At 35.2% G+C, this 21764-nt stretch overlaps 1 protein-coding gene across 1 annotated transcript in view; it reads left to right on the top strand.

Annotated features, from left to right (window-relative positions):
- Positions 1-21764, top strand: part of LOC143663415 (transmembrane protease serine 11F-like) — a 62714-nt gene that overhangs the window by 19937 nt on the left and 21013 nt on the right. The window contains exons 3-5 of the mRNA XM_077137093.1: positions 700-818; positions 18611-18678; positions 19857-20020. Of these exons, the coding sequence (XP_076993208.1) occupies positions 700-818; positions 18611-18678; positions 19857-20020 (351 nt within the window). The remainder of the gene's footprint in view (positions 1-699; positions 819-18610; positions 18679-19856; positions 20021-21764) is intronic.

The following is a 21764-nucleotide window of genomic DNA, read 5'->3' as shown; positions in this document are numbered from 1 at the left end:
TGGTCAAGGTCATCACAGTTAGGATTTCCCAGATGGAGCGCTTGGCATGACCAGGCTAAAAGGATTGCACCTTGGGATGTCTAAGCGTAGAGTGAAAATAAAGAATTGCCAATGTAACTGAGAAGGAGTGGCTGGGGAAAATGGTAGAAAACTAGAAGACTGACTTTGGAAAGGCCAAAAGTGGAATTTCAGAGTAAATTAGGGTTGCAAAGAAATCAAGGAAGAAAACTAGACCAGCAAAAGTCATCATTGGATGTTATAACTATTGTCCTAGGAAAAAGAAAGTCAAAACAGTCATTGCAGTCTTCTATTTAAGTAAGTTTACCAATAGCATAGAAAGATTATATCCCATTCAATGTATTCTCATAATACAGTTTCACTGTGATAATACTTATGTTAGAAATTCTTTAAAGAATTGATAATTTTTACAAAATTTCAGCAATTATTTTTAATATTTCCATTATGTTACGCATCAAATAGTATAAAATTTTGATAGGTATAAATATCTGTAAATGAGGTATGCTGAAAGTGTATTTTGGGATCTGAATTTGCCATTTTAGTTGGCTGTAATTATGAAATTATCAAATATTGAAAAGTGTTCTCTAATAATTTTTTGAAGGTAGAAATAAACTGCATTATAGTAAGCGAGGGACAAGGAACTCATTATATTTAACCCCGGGTCTTTTGTTTGTCTTTCAGATGATAAGTCATTCTGTTACCTTGCCTCTTTTAAAATCACAAATATCAAATACAAAGAAAAATATGGAATCAGAACTTCAAGGGAGTTTGCAGAAAGGAGTCATCAGATTGAGAGAATGGTAACCTCAATTGATGCTTTAATGTTTCTGAATGTATCTTTCTGCCTCACTTTGAATGTGTTCATTGTAGAAATTTAGCCTCTCTGTGCCTGTTTCTTCTTTTATAAAATGGGGGATGAAACAGTACCCTAATCATAATCATATGGTTGTGAGGATTAAATGACTTAATATAAGCAAAATAATCAGAATACTGGTTGACATCATTAAATACATTTAGTAGATTAGAATAGGCAGCTGATTAACACCTAAGGAAATTGTTAGTCAAAACAAATGTTTTCCAATTTATAACCCTTGATTTTGTCTTTCTTGGTTCATTTTTCTTATCCTTTACATGAGAATATAGGATTGCCACATTCACCTTATCATTTTGTTTATTATTTTTGAAAACTCTTAAAGGGTCATATAAAAAGATTTGAATCGATAATTCTTGATATCAATGTCAAATTTCATTATGCCCTTAATATATCTTGGTATCTCTTTATAATTTTTGGATTTGTCAAGGCATATCTATGTCCCATGAAAAGTATGCTTATGGAGTTCATAAATTTGTTTAGCAAAATAAAGTACATTATCTCCTTTAAATTTATGAGAGTTAATTCCACAACAAAGAATTTTTCTGCTGTATAAACAGGGAACTGCATTAATTTAATTCTTTAGCATTAGCTATAGAGACTACTTCTTAATTAAAAGATAAGGATTTTAAGGACTTTAGCACTCCCATCCTTCTCTCAGTGAATTCTCCTATCTCTGTATGATTAAGAACATGGGAAAATATTTGCATTTTATTCTGTTGTTTATCTTTATGTAGGCTGGTTCTAAATGTTGAAAACCAGTAAACAGCATTTTCATTTCCATAGCTATTTAAATAGTGTTTTTATTTTCTTACAAAACAGTGTTTTAGTTTTCTATAAATAGGTTGCTACAATTCTTATGCATTTAAAGAAGAATATTCCCAGAGTTCAGTTTGAAAAGATTGCCCTTTAATTTTTTTGTAAACCTCCTACATTTTACTCTATCTTCAGATATTTCAAATATCTTGACATTTGTTTATTTGTTTGTTCGTTTACTGTTTCTCGAAACCCTATGCTTCCTGCTCTGGTTTGCAAAGATGGCTCTCTAGGTCGATTTCACAGAGGTAAGCCAGGGCCAGGAAGATCTGCTCTATTGGGTGTCCACTGCTTCCTGTGAACAGTGTTTCACTTGATGTGCTGGGTTTTGACCTTCAAGTACCATCCCTAAAAAAATGTGCATGGGAGATAAAATTTCTGTATTATTGTATGCCTAAAAATTTCTTTATTCTATATTCCACTCAATTAATGGATAGTTTGCATATGATGGTAGTTTGAAGTATTTGCCCCAGAAAAACGTTTTCTTAAATTTAATACAATTGTGTAGGTGTGAATTTATTGTAGAGTAGGATCTTTTATGAGGTTACTTCATTTAAGGTGTGACCCACCTCATTCAGGACATGTCTTGATTCTATCACCGGAATCCCTTAAAAATGGAAGGAATTCAGACATGAGAGAAAGCCACAGAGGAAACTGAAATCAATGCAACCTGGAAGAAAAGGGAAAGATCAGGAGATGTTGCCATGTGATGAACTAAGAACCGAGAATCCCTAGCATCCAGCCCCAGGATGCCACAGTCTTAGGAAAGAAAACATTGCATCGATGACGCTTTCTTTTGGCATCAGTGCCTTGATTTATTTTAGCCTCAAAACTGTAAGCACTAAAGTCCCATCGTATAAGCCTATCCATTTCATGGTATTTGTGTGAGCAACCTAGAAAACTAAAACAGGTTTAAAACTTTAAATTGAACATAATTTCTCTCAGAAAATTCAAGGCCTTCTTCATTTTTATTACTCTATCAAATGTGACTGATAACTTGTGTTTCATTTTAGACAATACTTTCTTCCTCTAGAAGCTTTTAAAATCCATACTTTTAGTTTCTGATAGTTTACAATGATGTGTCATGGTGTCTGGTATTGTTTTTTTCTTTAATTCATTTCTATTAGGATATGTCACACTTTTCCAAGTATGTAAAACATTTTAAATAACAATTATAAAATGAATACCCCAGTATCCACCTCCAAAATTAAGAACTTGATTTTTACCAGTATTATGGAAACAACTGTATGCTCCTCTCTTTTCTCAGAGGGGAAAATATTACAATTTTGAGTTTGGTTTTAATCATTCTTTTTAATTTTATCACCTGTAAAATATGTATTATTAAATAACATAGTGCTAATTTTTGTCTCTTTTGAACTTTATGCAAATTGGATCATAACTATGTCCTTCTATAACTTCATTCTTGCAACATTATGATTTTGAGATTTTTTTCCATTTTGATGTATGTGGTCATAGTTCATTTGTTTGCATGTAGAATGCCCTGGTAAGAATTACCACAGTTTATTAATTCATTTTACAGTTGATGGGAATTTGGATTGTTTGTACTTTTTGTTATTATGATGAACAGTGCACGTAATTAACATCCTTACATGAATCCTGAGCATGTGTGAGAGTGTCTCCAAGTGATGTATCAAGAGAGCAATTGCTGGGCCCCAGTTATGCATTAGCTATTCAGGGCCCCTTACCCTTACAAGTACATTTGATGATTGGCTTTTCCAATTCTGCACAGTGGGCTTTATAATTTTGATTTGGATTGCATTGAACCTACACATTAATTTGGGTAGACTTGTTATCTTAATGATATTTAGTCTTCCAGTCTATGGACACAGAATGTCTTTCTATTTATTTAGGTCTTCTTTGATTTCTTTAAGCAATGTTTTGTAGTTTTCTGTATAGAGATCTCCTTTATATCCTTTGTTAAATTTATACTTTGATATTTGATTATTTCAGTTGCTATCAGAAATGGAATTTTTCTTGATTTCTTTCTCAGATGCCTCCTTACCAGTGTATAAACTCACTACTCATTTTTGCATGCTGATCATGTATCTCAACATCTCATTGAAGTGGTTTATTAGCTATTATAGCTTTATTATAGTGTTTTCAGGACTTTCTATATTTAGGATCATGTCATCTGCAAATGTTCAAAGTTTTACTGTTTTCTTTCCAACTTGGATATCTTATATTTATTTTTCTTGCCTAATTTTGCTATAGCTTGAACTTCTAGCACAATGTTGAATAACAGTGGTGACAGTGGCATTTGTTATCTTGTTCTAGATCATAGAGGAAAAACTTTCAGTTTCACCATTGAGTATGATATTAGCTGTGGGCTTTTTATATATTCCCTTCATCATGTTGAGGAAGTCTCATTCCATTCCTATCTTTTGAAATTTTTTTTTTTTAATCAGGAAAGGATGCTGCATTTTGTCAAATGAGATAATCAATTGAGATAATCATGTTGTTTTTTCCTTTCCTTTTGTTAATGTGTTTTATTACTTGAATTGATTTTCTTGTGTTGAGCCACTCTTGCATACCTTGGATAAAACCCACTCAGTAGTGGTGTATAATTCTTTTTTACGTGCTGTTAGATTCTATTTGCAAATATTTTGTTGAGGATTTTTGCATCTATATTCATTGGTGAAATTGGTCTGCAATTTTCTTTTCTTGTATCTTACCTTGCTGTGGTATTAGGGTAATGTTGACTTCTTAGAATGAGTTAGGTAATGTTCCCTCCTCTTCAATTTTATGGAAGAAGTTGAGTAGGTTTGGTATGAATTCTTCTTGGAATGATTAGCAGAATTCCCTTGTGAAGCTATCTGGTCCTGGGATTTTCTTTGTGAGAGATTTTTGATGACTGTTTCAATCTATTTATTTTTAATTGTTCTGTTGAACTCTTCTGTTTCTTCTTGAGTCATGTAGGGGTTCATGGGTTTCTAGGAAATTGCCCATTTCTTTTAAGTTGTCTAATTTGTTAGCATAGACTTGTCAATAATATTCTCTTATGATCTTTATTTTATTTCAGTGGGGTCAGTAGCAATGTCCCATCTGTCATTCTTGATTTTATTTATTTGCATGTTCTCTCTTTTCTTTGCCATTGTAGGCAAGGGTCTGTCAATTTTATTGATCATCTCAAAGAAACAACTTTTGTTATTGTTGATTCTCATTTTTTTCTTTTTGTTCTCAATTTCATTTCTTTCTCCTCTAATTTTTATTATTTCTTTATTTCTGCTTATTTGCTTGCACTTTAGAATTAGTGTGCTGTTATTTTTTCTACTTCCTCCAGGTGTGCCGTTAGCTCATTGATTTTAGTTCTTTCTTTTTTTAATGCCGGCATTTAGGCCTATAAATTTTCCTCTCAGCACTGACTTTACTGCATCCCATAAGTTGATATGTTGTGTTTTCATTTTCATTCATCTCCAGTTCTTTACTGATCACTCTAGTAGTATCTTCTTTGACCCACTGATTGTTGAAGAGTTTGTCTAACCTCCATATATTTGTGAATTTTCTGGTTGCCTTCCTTTTGATTTCCAGCTTCATTCTATTATGGGCGGAGAGAGTCTTTGGATCATTTGAATCTGTTAAAATTTATTGAGAATTGTCTTGTGATACAGCATATGATCTATCCAGGATAATGAATAATGAGCTTTTGAGAAGAACGTATATCCTGCTGTTTTTGGGGTGCAGTGTTCTGTCTATGTCTGTTGGGTTTAGATCATTTATCATATTATTCAAATTCTCTGTTTCCTTATTGAACCTCTGTCTGATGTTCTATCTACTGATATCAGTGTGCACTGAAGTGTCCAGCAATTATTGTAGAGATACCTATTTCTTCCTTCAGTTTTGCCAGTGTTTGCTTCATGTATTTTGGGGCACAATAGTTAGGTCCATAAATACTGTTTTTAGAAATGTAATACATTTTTAGACATGGAATTTTCTAAAATAGCTAATATTGCTAATTATTCTGGGTGGATGGCCCCTTTTATTAATATATAGTGTCCTTATTTGTCCCTATAAGAGCTTTTGATTTAAAGTCTATTTTGTCCAATATTAGTATAGCTACCCTAACTCTTTTTTGTTTAGTATTTGTGTGGAATATCTTTTTCCTACCTCACTTTCAGCCTATTTGTGTCCTTGGGTTTAAAGAGTCTCTTGTAGACAGCATATAGATGGATATACTATATTCTTTTTATCCATACTGCCATTATGCGGTTTTTCATTGGGGAGTTTAACCCATTAAAATTCAGTGTTATTATGGGAAAGGCAGTACTTGCTTCAGCCTCTTTATCCTTTGTCTTTAATACGTCATATCTTTTTAATGCTTTTTTTCCACCTTTTTTGGGCACCCTTACTGAGCATCTTAATTTCTACATCCTCCTCCAAACCTCTGTTTTAGTCTGAAAAACTCTCTTTTTATTTATTGTGGCACAGACCTTTTGTTGTTGAATTCTCTGTTTCTTTTCTGTGAGTATTTTAAATTATCCTTCATTTTCTGAAGGATAGTTTTTCCACATAAAGAATTTTTGGCTGTCAGTTTTTCCCTTTCAATATCTTAAATTTAACATGTCATTGCCTTCTCACCTCCATGTTTTTTTAAATGAGAAATTGGCACTTACTCTTACCTAATTTCCATTGCATATGACAAATCCATTTTTTCTTGCTGCTTTCAGGATTCTCTCCTTACCTTTGGCATTTGACATTTTGATTAGTATGTGTCGCTGAGTAGGTCTACTAGGCCTTATGTTGTTTGGAGTACATTGTGATTCTACCATATATATTTATGTCCATAAGAGTTGGAAAACTTTTGGCCATTATTTTCCCAAATAATCTTTCTTCCACTTTTCCCTTCTCTTCTTCTTCTGGGACACCCCTGACATGTATGTTTGTGTGCTTTATGCTGTCATTCAATCCCTGAGACCCTACTTAATTTTTAAAATTCTTTTCTCTATCTGTTTTTCTGTCTGCAAAAGTTCAACTATCCTTTCTTCTATTTTGCTATTTCTTCTGCTTGTTCCAATCTGTTGTGTGCCTTTAGTGTATTTTTAATCTCTCCTATTGTGTCTTTCATTCCCCTGTCTTTTTTTTTTTTTTGTACGCTATATGCCTGGAGTCACATTTCATCTTTCTTCCATGTGAGTATCCCATTATTGCAGCCCATGTATTGAATTTTTGTTTGTTTTTTCTTTCCTTGCTTGCTTGTTTGTTTTTTGGGAAGTGCCTGGGCCGAGAATCGAACCCAGGTCTCCCACATGGCAGGTGAGAATTCTACCACTGAACTACCCTTGCACCCACTATATCATTTTTTTAATTATTCTTTTTGTGATTTCACATTTTTCTTTGTGCTCACCCAATGTCTTGTTAATATTCTTTATCTCCTTAGCCACATTTTCCTTCATCTCCTTAAATTGATTTTGGAATTTTATTTGAACATCTTTGATTGATTGTTCCAAATTGTGTTATCCTTTAAAGGTTAATTTGTTTCTTTGACTGGGCTGTATCTTCCTGTTCCTTAGTATGGCTTGTAACTTGTTGCTGGTGTCTATGCATCTGATTATCGTGATAAATTTACTCTGGAAGTCAGTTTCTTCCTCTTGCCTGTGCTTTTCTTGATGATTGACTTTGTGCTAAGGTACACTGTGACATTCATTTCAACTTATTATATGCCTTTAGAATTACCTATGTTTAACTGATCAGATTTTTTCTGTCTTCTTTATCGGATTTTTGCCTTGACTATGCAGTACAATTTTTAAGATTGTTCTATTTTTTGAAATTGTTTCACACCTAGGAGAAAGCTTCCTCTCCTGTGTTCCTTCTTCAGGAATTTTTATTTTTCTGTCTCTTTTTGTTTTGCCTTTTTAGTTTAGTTTTTTGTTTGTTTGTTTTTATACTCTTTTCGTTGCTTCTAGCTGCTTTGCCTGGACATCAAATTCTGGGAGGAGTGTCATCATGGAAAGGACTTTCCCAAGGAGTCTATGTTTACCAGTCAAAACAGGGACATAGACCCACAAAGTGGGCACAGATCAGTTCCAAAGTGCCCTAGGGAGGTGACCCAGAAGGACGCCAAACCTCTTTGATGACTCTCCGAATCTGTGCTTTTCTGGCTTGCCCAGAAGATAGTGCTATTCAGTAAATTGTTCTCCATGGTCCTAAGATGTTACTATGCCTTTAAGTCTCAACCAACCCTGCCCCTATTGAGGGCATTGTTGAAACAGAGCTGCCAGTTGCGTTTGTCCAGGGTGGTGGTGGTGGTGGATTGAACCTATAGCTCAGAGCCGAGACCCAGTGATCTGATTCTGCCAATAGAAAACAGTGAACAGTGCTGGGCCATGCCCCACCCCACCCGGGTCCACATACATTTTTATTGGAAAAGTGCCACCTTTCCACAAATTGTTCCCCACAGCCCTAAGAAGGCACTGTGTCTTTAATTCTAACCCCTTCTTCCACACATTGACAGTGGGTTGAAACAGGCTGTTAGCTCCTTTTTATCCTGGGCTAGTTGAAATTGTAGCTACCCTCAGAGCCAGGACCCAGTGATCTGAGTTCACTAAGCAAAAGCCATAATCAGTATTTTGCCGTGCCCAACCCCACTTCCTCATTCTTGGGGAGCAGGAATTTTTATTTCTAGCCAGGGACTGGATCCCAAGGTAGCCTGTCATGAGAGTGGGGGATGGGCACCAGCTGATGCAGCATGCAGAGTTCTTCATTGCAGTTTAGCAGCCTCTTCTTTCTGCTATGTCCTGGATGGTCTGCAATGTTCTTCTGGTCTTTGGCTCCCCCAAACAGTTGTTTCAGACAGTTCTTAACTGCTTACTAGTTTCCCTGGAGGATGAAATGAGTCCTGGAGCTCCCTACTTCATCATGTTACCCATCTCCATGATGCCTTCTTTTTTTACTATTAATAATACACTGCTTGAGATTGTACTCAGATTCCTCAATGCCAGTGACTGGGTAGTGTGACGGAAACTCCTCAACCCATTCAACAGGGAAGGCTTTGGGAAGGAAGGACCAACAGAAGGAACATAATTGGGGAAGTCTCTGCTCCGTGCCCAGGCTCTTCTGTCCATGAGACCTCAATCACTAACAGTATATTATGTTGATACTTTTGTATTAGCCTCCTATGTCTGCTGTAACAAATTAGTACAAACTTGGTGACTTAAAACAACATAAATTTATTCTCTCATGATTCTGGAGATCGGAAGTCCAAAATCAAAGAATTGGCAGGGCTGGCTCCCTTTGAATGCTATTCTTTGACTTTTCCAGCTTATTGTGCCTGCAAGCATTCCTTAATTTGTGACTGCCTAACTGCAATCTCTGCCTCTGTCTTCAATGGTCATCTCCTCTGTCTTTCTGTGTCTCTGCTCTGTGTGTCTCATAAGGACACATCATCAGATGTAGGGTCCATTTGAATAATCCAAGCTATTCTCATGTGGATCTTTAACCTATATTTGCAAAGTTCCCTTTTTCATATACAATCACACTTGCAGTTTTCTGGCTGTAGACATGTCTTTTGGGGGACTATCATTCAGTCTTCTACTCTCAATAAGGCCATTTCCATTAACATGTCATCTTTAGGTACAACTTGGCTAACCTTGGCTTTTTCTTTTCCATATGAAGCAGCACTCACACACTTATATGCACTTCACCCATTCTTATTTGCATTTTGATTTAACTAGAAGTCAGTTTGGAAACAGTTGATAACTTCATTTATTAAAACCTTATTAAATGTATTTCCTTCAAGCTTCAAAAAGTCTTCCTCAAAGGTGTTCATTTTTAGTTAGATGTGGGGATTTTGCCATATTATTATTTGGTTTTGTGTCATTACTAATTGGTATTAATTAAAGTACATTATCTTACTGTTTTTTATGCTGATGTACAGAAATGTGACTGTCTCTTGTAGCTTACCCCTTTTCAGCAGCTTTTTTTCTTTGTGTTTGGTATTTCCAAGTGCTGAGTCTCTCCTGTGTTTTATAGGGTAGACAGACTCCCTTCTTGACTTAGTTCTTTTGACCCCTAGTCTTGTTCAGTGATTCTCAATTGGTAGCGATTTTGTCCCCCAAAGAACATTTGGCAATGTTTGTAGATACTTTTTGATCCTGCAACTAGGAGGGTGGATGCCACTTGCAGCTAGTGCGTAGAGACCAAGAATGGTGCCAAACACTTTACAATGCATAGAACAATACCCCACAACAAATAATAACCTGGCCCAAGATGCCAATAGTGCTGAGATTGGGAAATTCTACTTTTAATCTGTGACTTCCTCCACCTTTATTAGTTATTATAACATCATTGAATGTCTGAGTTCAAGAAATGAGTTGAATCTATCATCTACTAACAAAATTCCTCTCGTTTTGTTAGTGTTAGGGTATATCACCATTTTTATATCTTTAACATAATTTTAACTGGGCCTTCAAAAGGGAGAGAATATATGGCCAGTCTGTCATTTGAATCAAATTTCCCTTATTTACGTATAGACAAAGTTTGTCATGCCAAAATTTCCTAGTTCTTTGAATCAGGTGTCATATATAATACTTCCTTATCCTTGAATATATTTTTCCTTTTGCTTTACCATTTTTGATTCTACTTTAAATTTTTTACAGGACACTGAACAGAATTAAGGTGCTGATGCAATAGGGATTTGTTCAAAAGTAAACAGGCAAGAGTTTTCTGGCTGGTTTCCATATCTTTTATGATGACAGTAATTTATTATTTTTCATTTATCTTTTATCCCTAAAAACTATTGGGCCAATATTTTCATAGAAATTGTAGAATGTTTCTCGTATAATACTTGTTTCAGTTTTACTGCTGTTTTCTCTTTCATCTGTTGCCTTTACTTTCTTTGAAAATTCTTCCCACCCTGTTCCTTTTGTGTTAATAAATCTATCCATCAATTTATTTGCTCATATCTTTGCTCAATGAATATTGAGTCTCTTCTGTACTCCAGAATTCTGTTGAAAGCTGGATATTTTTATTGGTGACCACCAAGAGAGATGATAAAGTGTTATAACTACTTTTAATAATTTATTAATATTTTTAATTAATAACAGTTTAATTTGTGGTCCTTTAGCAAAATATTATAAAGACAGTGTCTAACTCTATTATCTTTCTCTGCTCCAAAACTCATCTGAAATTCCAGAGTTAGTGTGGCAGAGTTTTCTGTGGAACTATTAGCTACAGTTAAAAACAGTATTTATATTCTGACATGTACTCCATTGTCTTTTGCAGAATTTTAAAAAATGACTAATAGAATAATTAAACATGAAAGAACAAGATAATTGTTTTCATATTAAGAATTGCTAGTTTGATTATGTTAAAAATTAATTGGCAAACTAAGTTGTTAATTCAATTTGAATCAGAAAGTACTTACTGAAGACTAGAACCATGCTACCCAGCATTCTAGCATGGGCTGGCCTCCACTTTTCCCCTTGGAAACATCAGTAATTAGTATGCTCTTGCTAGGACTCCACACTTCAAAGTTTGTGTTCCACAAACGTTTTACATTTCTTACTGATATCTTAAAAAGTTTTGCACATTCTCTATTAGCATAGGTACATAAATGAAACAACTAAATATTATGTACATCAAAAAATATTCAAGTAAAGAAATTGAATTAGTCATTAAGAAGCTCCCAAGAAAGAAAAGTCCAGGACCAGATGGCTTCACATGTGAATTCTACCAAGCATCCAAGAAAGAATTAGTACCAATCCTGATCAAACTCTTCAAAAAAATTGAAGAGGAGGGAAGGCTACCTAACTCATCCTATGAAGCCAGCATCACCCTCATACCAAAGCCAAAGATATTACAAGAAAAGAAAATAACAGATCAATCTCTCTAATGAATATAGGTGCAAAAATCCTCAGCAAAATTCTTGCAAATTGAATCCAGCACCACATTAAAAGAATTATGCACCATGACCAAGTAGGATTCATCCCAGGTATGCAAGGATGGTTCAACATAAGAAAATTAATGTAATATACCATATCAACAAATCAAAGCAGAAAAACCACATGATCATCTCAGTTGATGCAGAACAGGCGCTTGACAAAATTCAACATCCTTTCTTGTTGAAAACACTTCAAAGGATAGGCATAGAAGGGAACTTCCTCAAAATGATAAAGGGAATATATGAAAAACCCACAGCTAACATCATCCTCAATGGGGAAAAACTGAAAACATTCCCCCTAAGATCAGAACAAGACAAGATGTCCACTATCACCATTGTTATTCAACATTGTATTGGAAGTTCTAGTCAGAGCAATTAGACAAAAAGAAATAGAAGGCATCAAAATTGGAAAGGAAGAAGTAAAACTATCACTGTTTGCAGACGATATGATACTACATGTCAAAAACCCGGAAAAAACCCACAGCAAAACTACTAGAGCTAATAAATTAGTACAGCAAAGTAGCAGGTTACAAGATCAACACTCAAAAGTCTGTAGTGTTTCTATACACTAGTAATGAACAATGAGGGGGAAATCAAGAAAAAATTCATTTGCAATTGCACCCAAAAGAATAAATATTTAGGAATAAATTAAACTAAGGATACAAAAGACCTAATCAAAGAAAATTACAAGAAATTAAAAAAAAAAAATCACAGAAGACCTAAATAAATGGAAGGGCATACCGTGTACATGGATTGGAAGACTAAATATAGTTAAGATATCAATTCTACCTAAATTGATTTATAGATTCAATGCAAAACCAAATAAAATTCCAAAAACTTACTTTTCAGAAATTGAAAAACACCTTACCCTTATGTTCTCTGAGTATTTATAGCAGCATTATTTACAATTGTCAAGAGATGGAAAGAGCCAAAATGTCCATTAACAGACAAGTGGCTAAACAAGCTTTGGTATATACATACATACGATGGAATATTATGCAGCTGTAAAACAGAATAAAGTTATGATATATGTAACAACATGAATGGACCTTAGGGACATTATGCTGAGTGAGACTAGTCAGAAACAAAAGGACAAATACTATTCGGTCTCACTTAAATGAACTAACATTAGTTATGTTAGTTGAACTTGGAGAATTTCAGTTAAGAACAGAGAGCATCAGGAGATAGAAATAGGGTAAGATATTGGGTAATTGGAGCAGAAGAGATACAGATTGCGCAACAGGAGTGATTGTAAAAATTCAGAAATGGATATCACAATACTACCTAACTGTAATGCAATAATGTTAGAACACTGAATGAAGCTGAATGTGAGAATGATAGAGGGAGGAGGGCTGGGGCACAAATGAAATCAGAAGGAAAGATAGATGATAAAGACTGAGCTGCTATAATCTAGGAATGCCTAGAGTGTATAATGATAGTGACTAAATGTACAAACTTAAAAATGTTTTTGCATGAGGAAGAACAAAGGAATGTCAGTACTGCAGGGTGTTGAAAATAGATGATAATTCATATTTTACAATTTTAACTTATTTGTGAGACTAAAGCAAAAAAAGTTTACTTGGTACAAAATTTATATTTTGACTAGTGCATTTCCTAATATAACTTATGTGGATGGTTTAATTGAACACCATAAGTACATGAAACCTTGAGTAGGGCATGAAATTTTATAGGTTAATCCAGAGTGATGCTGCAATAAATCCCAGAGTGATAAAAAAATCCATAGAAAAGAAATTCTAATAATTTCCGTTTCTTGCTAATCATGATTTCTTAATACTATCATGATTAGCAAGAAATACTAAAATATTTTAGCTAATGGTTGATTATACAGACAGTAGATATATGTCCACATTTCAAACAATGTCCTTAATAATTTCATATTTTAGGCTGTTCCTACAAGTTCTTAGTAGATTGTCATTATGTTTACCTTATGAAAAATAATGAATGTAGAGATTTATACTGACAGTAATAGTCTCTGTTCTACCATTTTCTTTTTTGTGTATTTTCATTCTTAGAACTGTTTTCTACCCATGGTTTCTTTGCAGGTGTTTTTTAAAAACACTCCTCTATTTTGTGAGGGTTAGATCAGTTAAACTTCACTGTGTAATTAATAAACCAATTTAATGAGTGAATCTGAATTTATCACTGTGCTAGTTCGCTAGCTGCTGGAATGCAATATACCAGAAATGGAATGGCTTTTAAATAATGTCCCAATTAAAACAAGTCTATAGAAATGTCCAATCAAAGGTATCCAGAAAAAGACACCTTGGTTCAAGAAGGCCAATGAAGTTCAGGGTTTCTCTCTCAAGTGGAAGGGCACAAGGCAAATACGGTCAGAGTTTCTCTCTCATCTGGAGAGGCACCTGGTGAACATGGTCAGGGTTCCTCTCTCACCTGGAAGGATGCATGGTGAGCACAGCATCATCTGCTAGCTTCCTGTTTCATGCAGCTCCCTGGGAGGCATTTTTCTTCATCTCCAAACGTCGCTGTGGGTGGACTCTGCTTCTTATGGCTCTATTGTTCTGCTCTGCTTTCTCTGAATCTCTCATTCTCCAAAATGTTTCCTCTTTTATAGGATTTCAAAAACTAATCAAGACCTACCCAAATGGGTGGAGACATGCCTCTACCTAATCCAGTTTAACAACCACTCTTGATTAAATCACATCTCCAGGGAGATGATCTAATAACAGTTTCAAACATATAATACCCAATAGGGATTAGAAGAAACAGCTGCCTGTACAACATGGGATTAGGATTAAAACATGGTTTTTTTAGGGTACATGCATCATTTCAAACAGCACAATCACAGTATACTGAAAGTATGAATGAGCCAATCTCTCCATGTTGCAAATTCCCACTCTTCCCTTGAGCTTCTTATGTTTTATGATATATAATTTGATATTGTAGATATAATATTATATGTGTTATATTCGTTATAGGGATGACCAAGAGGGGTATGGAATCAATTGTTAGAATAAATTTTAGTAAAGCTCATTGTTATCTCATTTGTTTAGATAAAAATAAATAGGAATAGGTGCTCTAATAGTTTTCTACTTATTTTATTATATATATATACCTGGACTCCATTAAGAGCTTTCAGGAGATTTACTTGTAAAGAAGGAAAGGTAGCAGGAAATGGCAGAGGAAGGTAGGCAAAGACGTGGTTTTAGAAGTGCAACTTCATCCTGACTTCTCTGGGAACTCTGAAACCTAAGTACCATAACATTGCCCAGAGGCAAGGGAGCTGGGTTGTTTGTATTGTAACAACAAGGGCTTCCCAGGGAAGGTGAACTGTACCCTCCCAGACATCACTGTGTGAGGCTCTCAGATCAGACAAGAGTGAACCTCTAGAGACCTACAGGTGTGAGCTGTTACCAGTGAGTACCTACAGAAGATGGGTCCACCTGTCCAGTAAATACAATTTGATTAGGGCACAGACATCTGCTCCAATTCCTCTTTCATCACAATTCCCCATTTAAAAAATAAATTCAGTTTATTAAGAAATTTCCTAAGAATGAAAGATAATTTTATTTGCTTGATAAATGACTATAAGCAATAAGTCTCCATTGGCCTAAGATTCCAAATCATCCAGGGCATTATCCTTTGTTTTGCTTCTGTTTTTACTGTGGCTTTGTAAATTATCTCATTCAGTCCCATAATAGAAAGATACTTTTGATGGCAAATAACAGAAACGCAATCAGCAAATCAAAGTATAGACAAATAAATAAGGTGAGGACTGTTGGGAAAATCTAGAGATTCCTCTGGCTACAGATACATCTGGATTCAGGGGCTCAAACAATGTCCTCAAGCTCTGATTCTTTCTTTCCATTATTCTCAGATAGTTAAAAGCTGCTTTAGAGTCACATTTTCCCAGGTTATTAACTGAAGCAAGACAAGACAATTCCATAATAATTCTTGAAAGAAAGTTTGAAGAAGCAACCTATTTGGCCAAATTTGGAAGACCTGTCCACCCCTACACTAATTATTGTGGCCATGAAGGTAAAGCTGTGCCACCCCTGTGGGAGATGGGAGAAAGGGACAAATTGAGCCACTTTTAAACCACATAGAATGAGTGGCTCTATATGGTTATAGACCCTGTAAGAAAGAGGAGTTCCAACTTTCACATTCTCTTCTTTGCCCACTGGGCTCTATCCATATCGGTCTCCTTTTGGATCATTTGCACATTCTGTTCCTTCTACCAGGAATATCGCCTCCTCACCCTGTTCTTTTTGTCTTCAGATATCACTTCAATGTCATCTTGGAGAACCCTTCCTTATTATATACTCCCATTAACTATCCTGTAATACTTTGTCGTTCTAGTTACCTTTTGTAATTTTTAAGAAATTATTTTCTGTTTCTCTCTTCTATGAGGCCAGGAACTACACTTTTTTTGTTCACAACTCTTTATCCAGGACTTGTTACAATGTTTGAAATATAGAAGACTGCTAATAAATTTTTTTGAGTGAATAAATTACAAAACGGGAAGAAACGGGGCATACAAGAGGGGCCATGCTAGGATGTAAAAGCCAGCACTTTTTTCTTCCCAATGTTAAGTTTAAGCGTAGCTGGAGAATCAATCAATTTGTGAAAAAGTTATTTTGTGCTTACTATGTGTAAGGTTGTGAAGCATTCAAAGATCTATATATTACATTCCTTTCCTTAAAGGAGTTTATAACATGATTATATGTGAAATTATACATAGAATTATGCAAACTGAAAATTTACCTAACAAAATAATATAACAATATGAGAGAGAGTACAGCACATAATTGTCAAATGTATGATTCAAACTGTCAGTATTTCAGGAGTTTAGAGGGGGAAAAATTCCTTTGGGCTAGCAGGAAGACTTCTTCAAGAGGGAAGGAAGAAAGTGTATTTGACAGTGTATTTGCCCGTTGCTAGTACAGATTCCCTTGGGACTAGCAGAAAATCTGCTGAACTTGCCTGACTTCTTTCCAGGGGTAGACCTCAAAGGGATTCCCCAGCTGGCGTAAGAGTAAATACTGCACCTTCCTGAGGACTTCATCTGCATGCAGTGCCCCAACCAGAGAGAAGGTTCAAGTTCTAGCTTGCTGAAGACAGTAACTGAGGGGGTCCTAGGCTATTTAGTCAGAGCCATTTGTATCGTTTTAAGCATTTTTTTAAAATGCAAGACCTCAAACCAAGGACTAAAATTGTTATCTGATTTTAAGGTGAAATTTCTTTTTTCCCATTTTGAGTTTAGAAACTATCTCATTTTAAATGGAATAATATCTAGAAAATGATCTACTCTTAGGTTTGAATTGTCCAAAGATGCTACATATTCACAAGGGTTTCTACTTGGCAAGAAGATTTGCAGACAAAACAAAACATGTGTGTCCATTTTTTCTCTTTACTGTATTGTTGTTTCTTAACTAATTTTCTCATTTATTCATCAAACAAATATTAAATATGTGCTGCTGCCTACCAGGCAATATACTGAGGACTGGAGATATAAAGATTAACACTTTCTCCCTCATACGGCGCACAGTCCAGAATAGGAGAAACACAATTATAAACCAGTATAATCATTGTTATAATAGAGTCATGTGCAAGATACTGGGGTGTTGTGAATAAAAGAGGGTTGAACTTTGTTTGAAGGAGGCGGTCAAAGATAACTTAGTTGTTATCAGAGTCTCTCAAGGATAACAGAGTAATCATTCAACACATTGGTCTGGGGAAAAAATGTGTTCTAGGAAGAGGAAATAACTGTGTGAAGTCAGAGGTAGGAACCAGCCTAATGTGATTAAGAAACACATAATTCAATAGATAAAAGAATAAAAAGGACTTGAATGAGAGCTAGGAACCAATGAAGAGATAAGACTGTGGAGCTCCTACGAAGGGGGGCATTGGACTTTATGTACCATCAATGAAGAGTTTTGAAGGAATGCAATATACTCAGGTTTGCACTTCAGAGATATGACCTTGGTTACTAGCAGTCTGGAGGAATAATTTAGGGGCAGAAAGATAGGATAGAACCACATAAATGTGCTATTGGGGGCTGCTGCAAAGGTCCAGGTACAATCTGCTGAGGAGCTGATCTTAAACCATGTGGCACTGAAGGAAAGGAGTTGAATTCAATATTTAGGAGGTAAAATGTACTGGGCGTTGTTAGTCTTTTAGGAGAGTAGGGTGGATGGAAAAATCTGGTGGTGGCGAGGCGGGGTGGAGTATACCCTCTTCCCAGAGGATGGAGTGTTGGGGGAGGGTGGATTTCCCGTGAAAATAGACCTTTACCAAGCATAGACCTATAGTTTCTGACTCTGACTCAGTCCAGTGCCTCAACAGTGCCTTTAGGGAATCATGTCACTGAACATTCCAGTTCCTTCAGTGACTCAGATTAGAAAAAGCTAAGTTAAAAAATGCTGATGGTATGTAGTGTGGGAAAACTTCTGAACGTGGTATCAGCTGTGAAAGCCTCCATGTCACAGAAAGATGACTAACAAACTAACCTGTATGAGTATTGGAGTCGCATGACAAATATGTCAAATGCTCTGGTAATGGTGTAATCATTAAAAATATCAGCGAGTTGATATCAATTGTGGGGTAGTTTTCGTATTTGGGAATGAGTTGACCAAATTTATGGTGGACTTTTTAAAAATGAAGATGCTGCTTTAAAAATATAGTAAATATACTTCCATTCATTTGACCATAATCAAACTAGCACTTTAAATAGATAGCTATTTTCCAGGCAGGATTTTAAATGTGTGATATATAGTATTTCATTTACTCTTTAAAACAGCTTTATGAGATGGATATTGTTATTCTATTATATAGAGGCTTGGTAAATTTGAATAATTTTGTTAAGGTTATTCAGTTCTAGAAGGTATAGGACCTGGGTTTGGTCTTAACTTATGAATGCCATTCGTTTGCCTGGAAATAAACTGAAATCCTTGTTTTTGTTTCAAGTCGTTAGGAAAGACGAGTAACATTTTTTCTTAAGGCTAATGCTTTTACATATATTTTTAAATCAGATATCTAGGATATTTCGAAGTTCTACCAGAGGACGTCGGTTTATCAAATCCCATGTTGTTAAACTAAGGTATGTAAATTCAGTTTGTTACTTCAAATCAATGCCATCAGCAGTAGTAGGTGCTTGGCAAAGATGGCTGCTCAGCTTCCCTGGTGTCTTCCTGAGTATGCAGCAAGACAGATTTCTTAAATCCTAAGTAGCTTGTCTTATACTAATCACAATGGGAAGTGTAAAGGGCTCTGCGATAAAAGAGAATCTTAGTTATGAGAGAGAGTGACTGGGAAAGGAGGAGTGGTGCCAACACTTCCCTGTCCCTTAAATTGGAGATCAGTTCCATTTGATGGTCCTCATTTTAAGCGTCCCTAGAAATTCTACTATGACTGTCTCTACAATTAGGTTTTTCATTTTGATGCTGTGATGAAAAGTAATATGTGAAAATTGAACAGTATTTCTTAAACATATGTTAACTGACCACCCATCCCTAAAATATCAGTAGTTTAACAATATAGATTTATTTCATTTCCATGGCACAGTCTAAAGAGTTGGAGGTGGGATAAGGGTGTGGGTGCCAGTGGGGACTGTGGAATGGAATTGCCCACTGCACTTTCTGCCTCTGGCTGGCAAACAAGAAAAGAGTGAAATCATGGAAGATGATATGGGAGTTTTATGGAAATGAGGTACATCATTCCTGTCTATAGCCCTTTGACTAGAATCCATTATAGTGTTTCAATAAACAGCAAGGGAGACTGGGACAAGTAATCTAGCTCTGAGCCCAGGAGGCAAAAACCCTGGAGAACTCAAAGCATTGTCTCTGCCATACCACTACTCATGAGTAATTATATTGGTTACAATTTTTGCTCAAAATGCCTTTAAGAACAAATCTTTCAACTGCACCTTTTAAATTAGGTATACTCTTATGAACACCTCTTTCACCCAAGCCCCTGTGGACTATAACCTAAGTAAGGGCAGAGAGCAATTTTTTTTCAGCTATGTATCTTATCCAGTATTTCTTGAGTATTCCCCTTGTTTCTTCTACAGTGCTTTGCACACTTCTGATCATTATATAAAGGGAGATAAACCTCTTTAAATGTAACATCCACTTCTATTCTATGTATATGGAGATAATTAAAGCATACTATGTCCACAGATACCATCCATCATATTCTTTAAATTTAGTGTGACTCCTAGTAGGTAAAAATAATTAATGATTAAAGATGTGGCATTAATGATCTGTTTTTGTTCTTCAGTCCAGATGAAGATGGTGTGAACGTTCTCATGGTGCTAATGTTTCGATACCCATCTACTGATAGTGCTGAACGAATCATGAAAAAAATTGAAAGACTTTTATATCCAAGTCTGAATACCAACCAGCTGCCTTTGACTGTAAATAAACAATCATTTAGAATCACACGTAAGTTTTTTACCTTCTTTGTGGGTCTCTCCCCTCTCAATCCCCTTTATTTTTCATAAGAATTTAGATTAATGTGCTTTCCCATTTTAAGAATTCACATTTAAGATATGGATTTATCAGTGTGGAATGAAACTGAAATATAAAATTCTTCACTGTGGATAAGATTAACATTTAACTTGTAAGAGTTGTCATATTTGATTAGGGCCTTTCTTAAGGTTTCTAAGATTTCCCCCAAATAATGTCATTGGATCCTTAGAAAAGCATGAAAGAGGAAGTGTTATTTTGATCATTTTACAGGAAAGGAAGCTGAGATTCAAGGCAAATGTGAGAAATGGGATTAGCATGTCTTATGGCCAGAACTAGAATGCAGGTATTTTGACTTCCTGTGGTCTTTACAAGTAAATTCTGGAGGGTCATTTTTACAGTATCAAAGAAAGATTTCATCATGAAGGGTTTACTCCTGTAGGAAGAACTACATAAACTATGAAGACATGTGTTAGCTTATTTGCACTTTGAAAACATTTTTCATTTATTTCTTTATTTATTTCTCATAAAATAGATCAGGAAAGTTGTTGTCTTGTTTCCTTCCTAAAAGTGAAAGAAAATAAAATTCAAAAAAGTTCGTAAAACTAAAGCTTAAACAACTTCATTGTTAGATGGAATTCAAGCTGAGTAACATTTCTATTTTTCTATACCAACATGTAAGTAGAGAAAGTAAAAATAATGTGTTTCAATTTAAACTGTATTTAATTTTCTTACCACTTTTTTCCAAATTCCCACAGGCGATAGGTATTCCAACTCTGTTCATTGCTTCTGAGTTAAGAAACAGATTGTGTAAACTTAATTTCTTCATTGTTAGAGATTGGGAGAATGGATTTTGAGGTAGAAGCCCCAGAAATATCATTGAAAACTTTTTCATGAAGGAATTAGAAATAATTCAGATTATCACATCCACCTTTGTTGTTAGCCAATTATATTCTATTGCAAAAGAAGACTTTTTCCTAATTCTATCAAATGGAAATCTCATAATAAATCCCATTCATGATAATATAACTGTCCCTAATGCATGATCATATCTCCTTAAGTAAATATCATTATAAAATTGGCACTAATTATGTTCAATGAGATGTTAGAGCTGTAGTTTCTTATTTTACAATTAAAAAAGTAATTTGTAAACCTCATTGAGCATGTACTCTGAATCTTTATTATGCGTGTTATCTTACTATGAAAATAACATATTCAATAACCATGCTCAATAACAGAAAATGCACAGCATATGTTTTCTTCTGCCACATACACGTCTCTCATTAAATAGATGAGGAGAAGTGAAATGCCCATTTAACCTCTAGTTGAAATTGGGGCTCATATCCCTCCCTTGGGGAAACCAGTGTCCCTAGGGAAAATCATTGCATATGTAACCATTTCTTCTCTGAACAAATAAACAAAGCTAAACAAAATGAAAAATGAATACTAATACAACAAAATCCAATGAAGCTGAGTTAAATGAACATTAAGTCTAATAGGAAAAAGTTGTCTCAGAAGGGAAGCATTGGTGAGGTGAGAGATTATGGGATGTGTCGGACTTTAGTACAGGAAATCAGTGTGAAATCTTCATGCTTCAAACGTCTGCTGCATAAACCACTGCCTTCCACTGCCATTCATCATGAAAGAAGAATCCTCAGTGAGGGCTGGTCATTAACTTGCATTGGCTGACTTCCTACTCTTTGTAGATCAGGGACTTGAG

Source organism: Tamandua tetradactyla, chromosome 19 (assembly GCF_023851605.1).
Source record: "Tamandua tetradactyla isolate mTamTet1 chromosome 19, mTamTet1.pri, whole genome shotgun sequence".
NCBI lineage: Eukaryota > Metazoa > Chordata > Mammalia > Pilosa > Myrmecophagidae > Tamandua > Tamandua tetradactyla.
The sequence above is the reverse complement of the archived record's forward strand: the minus strand, read 5'-3'. Positions and strand labels throughout refer to the sequence as shown.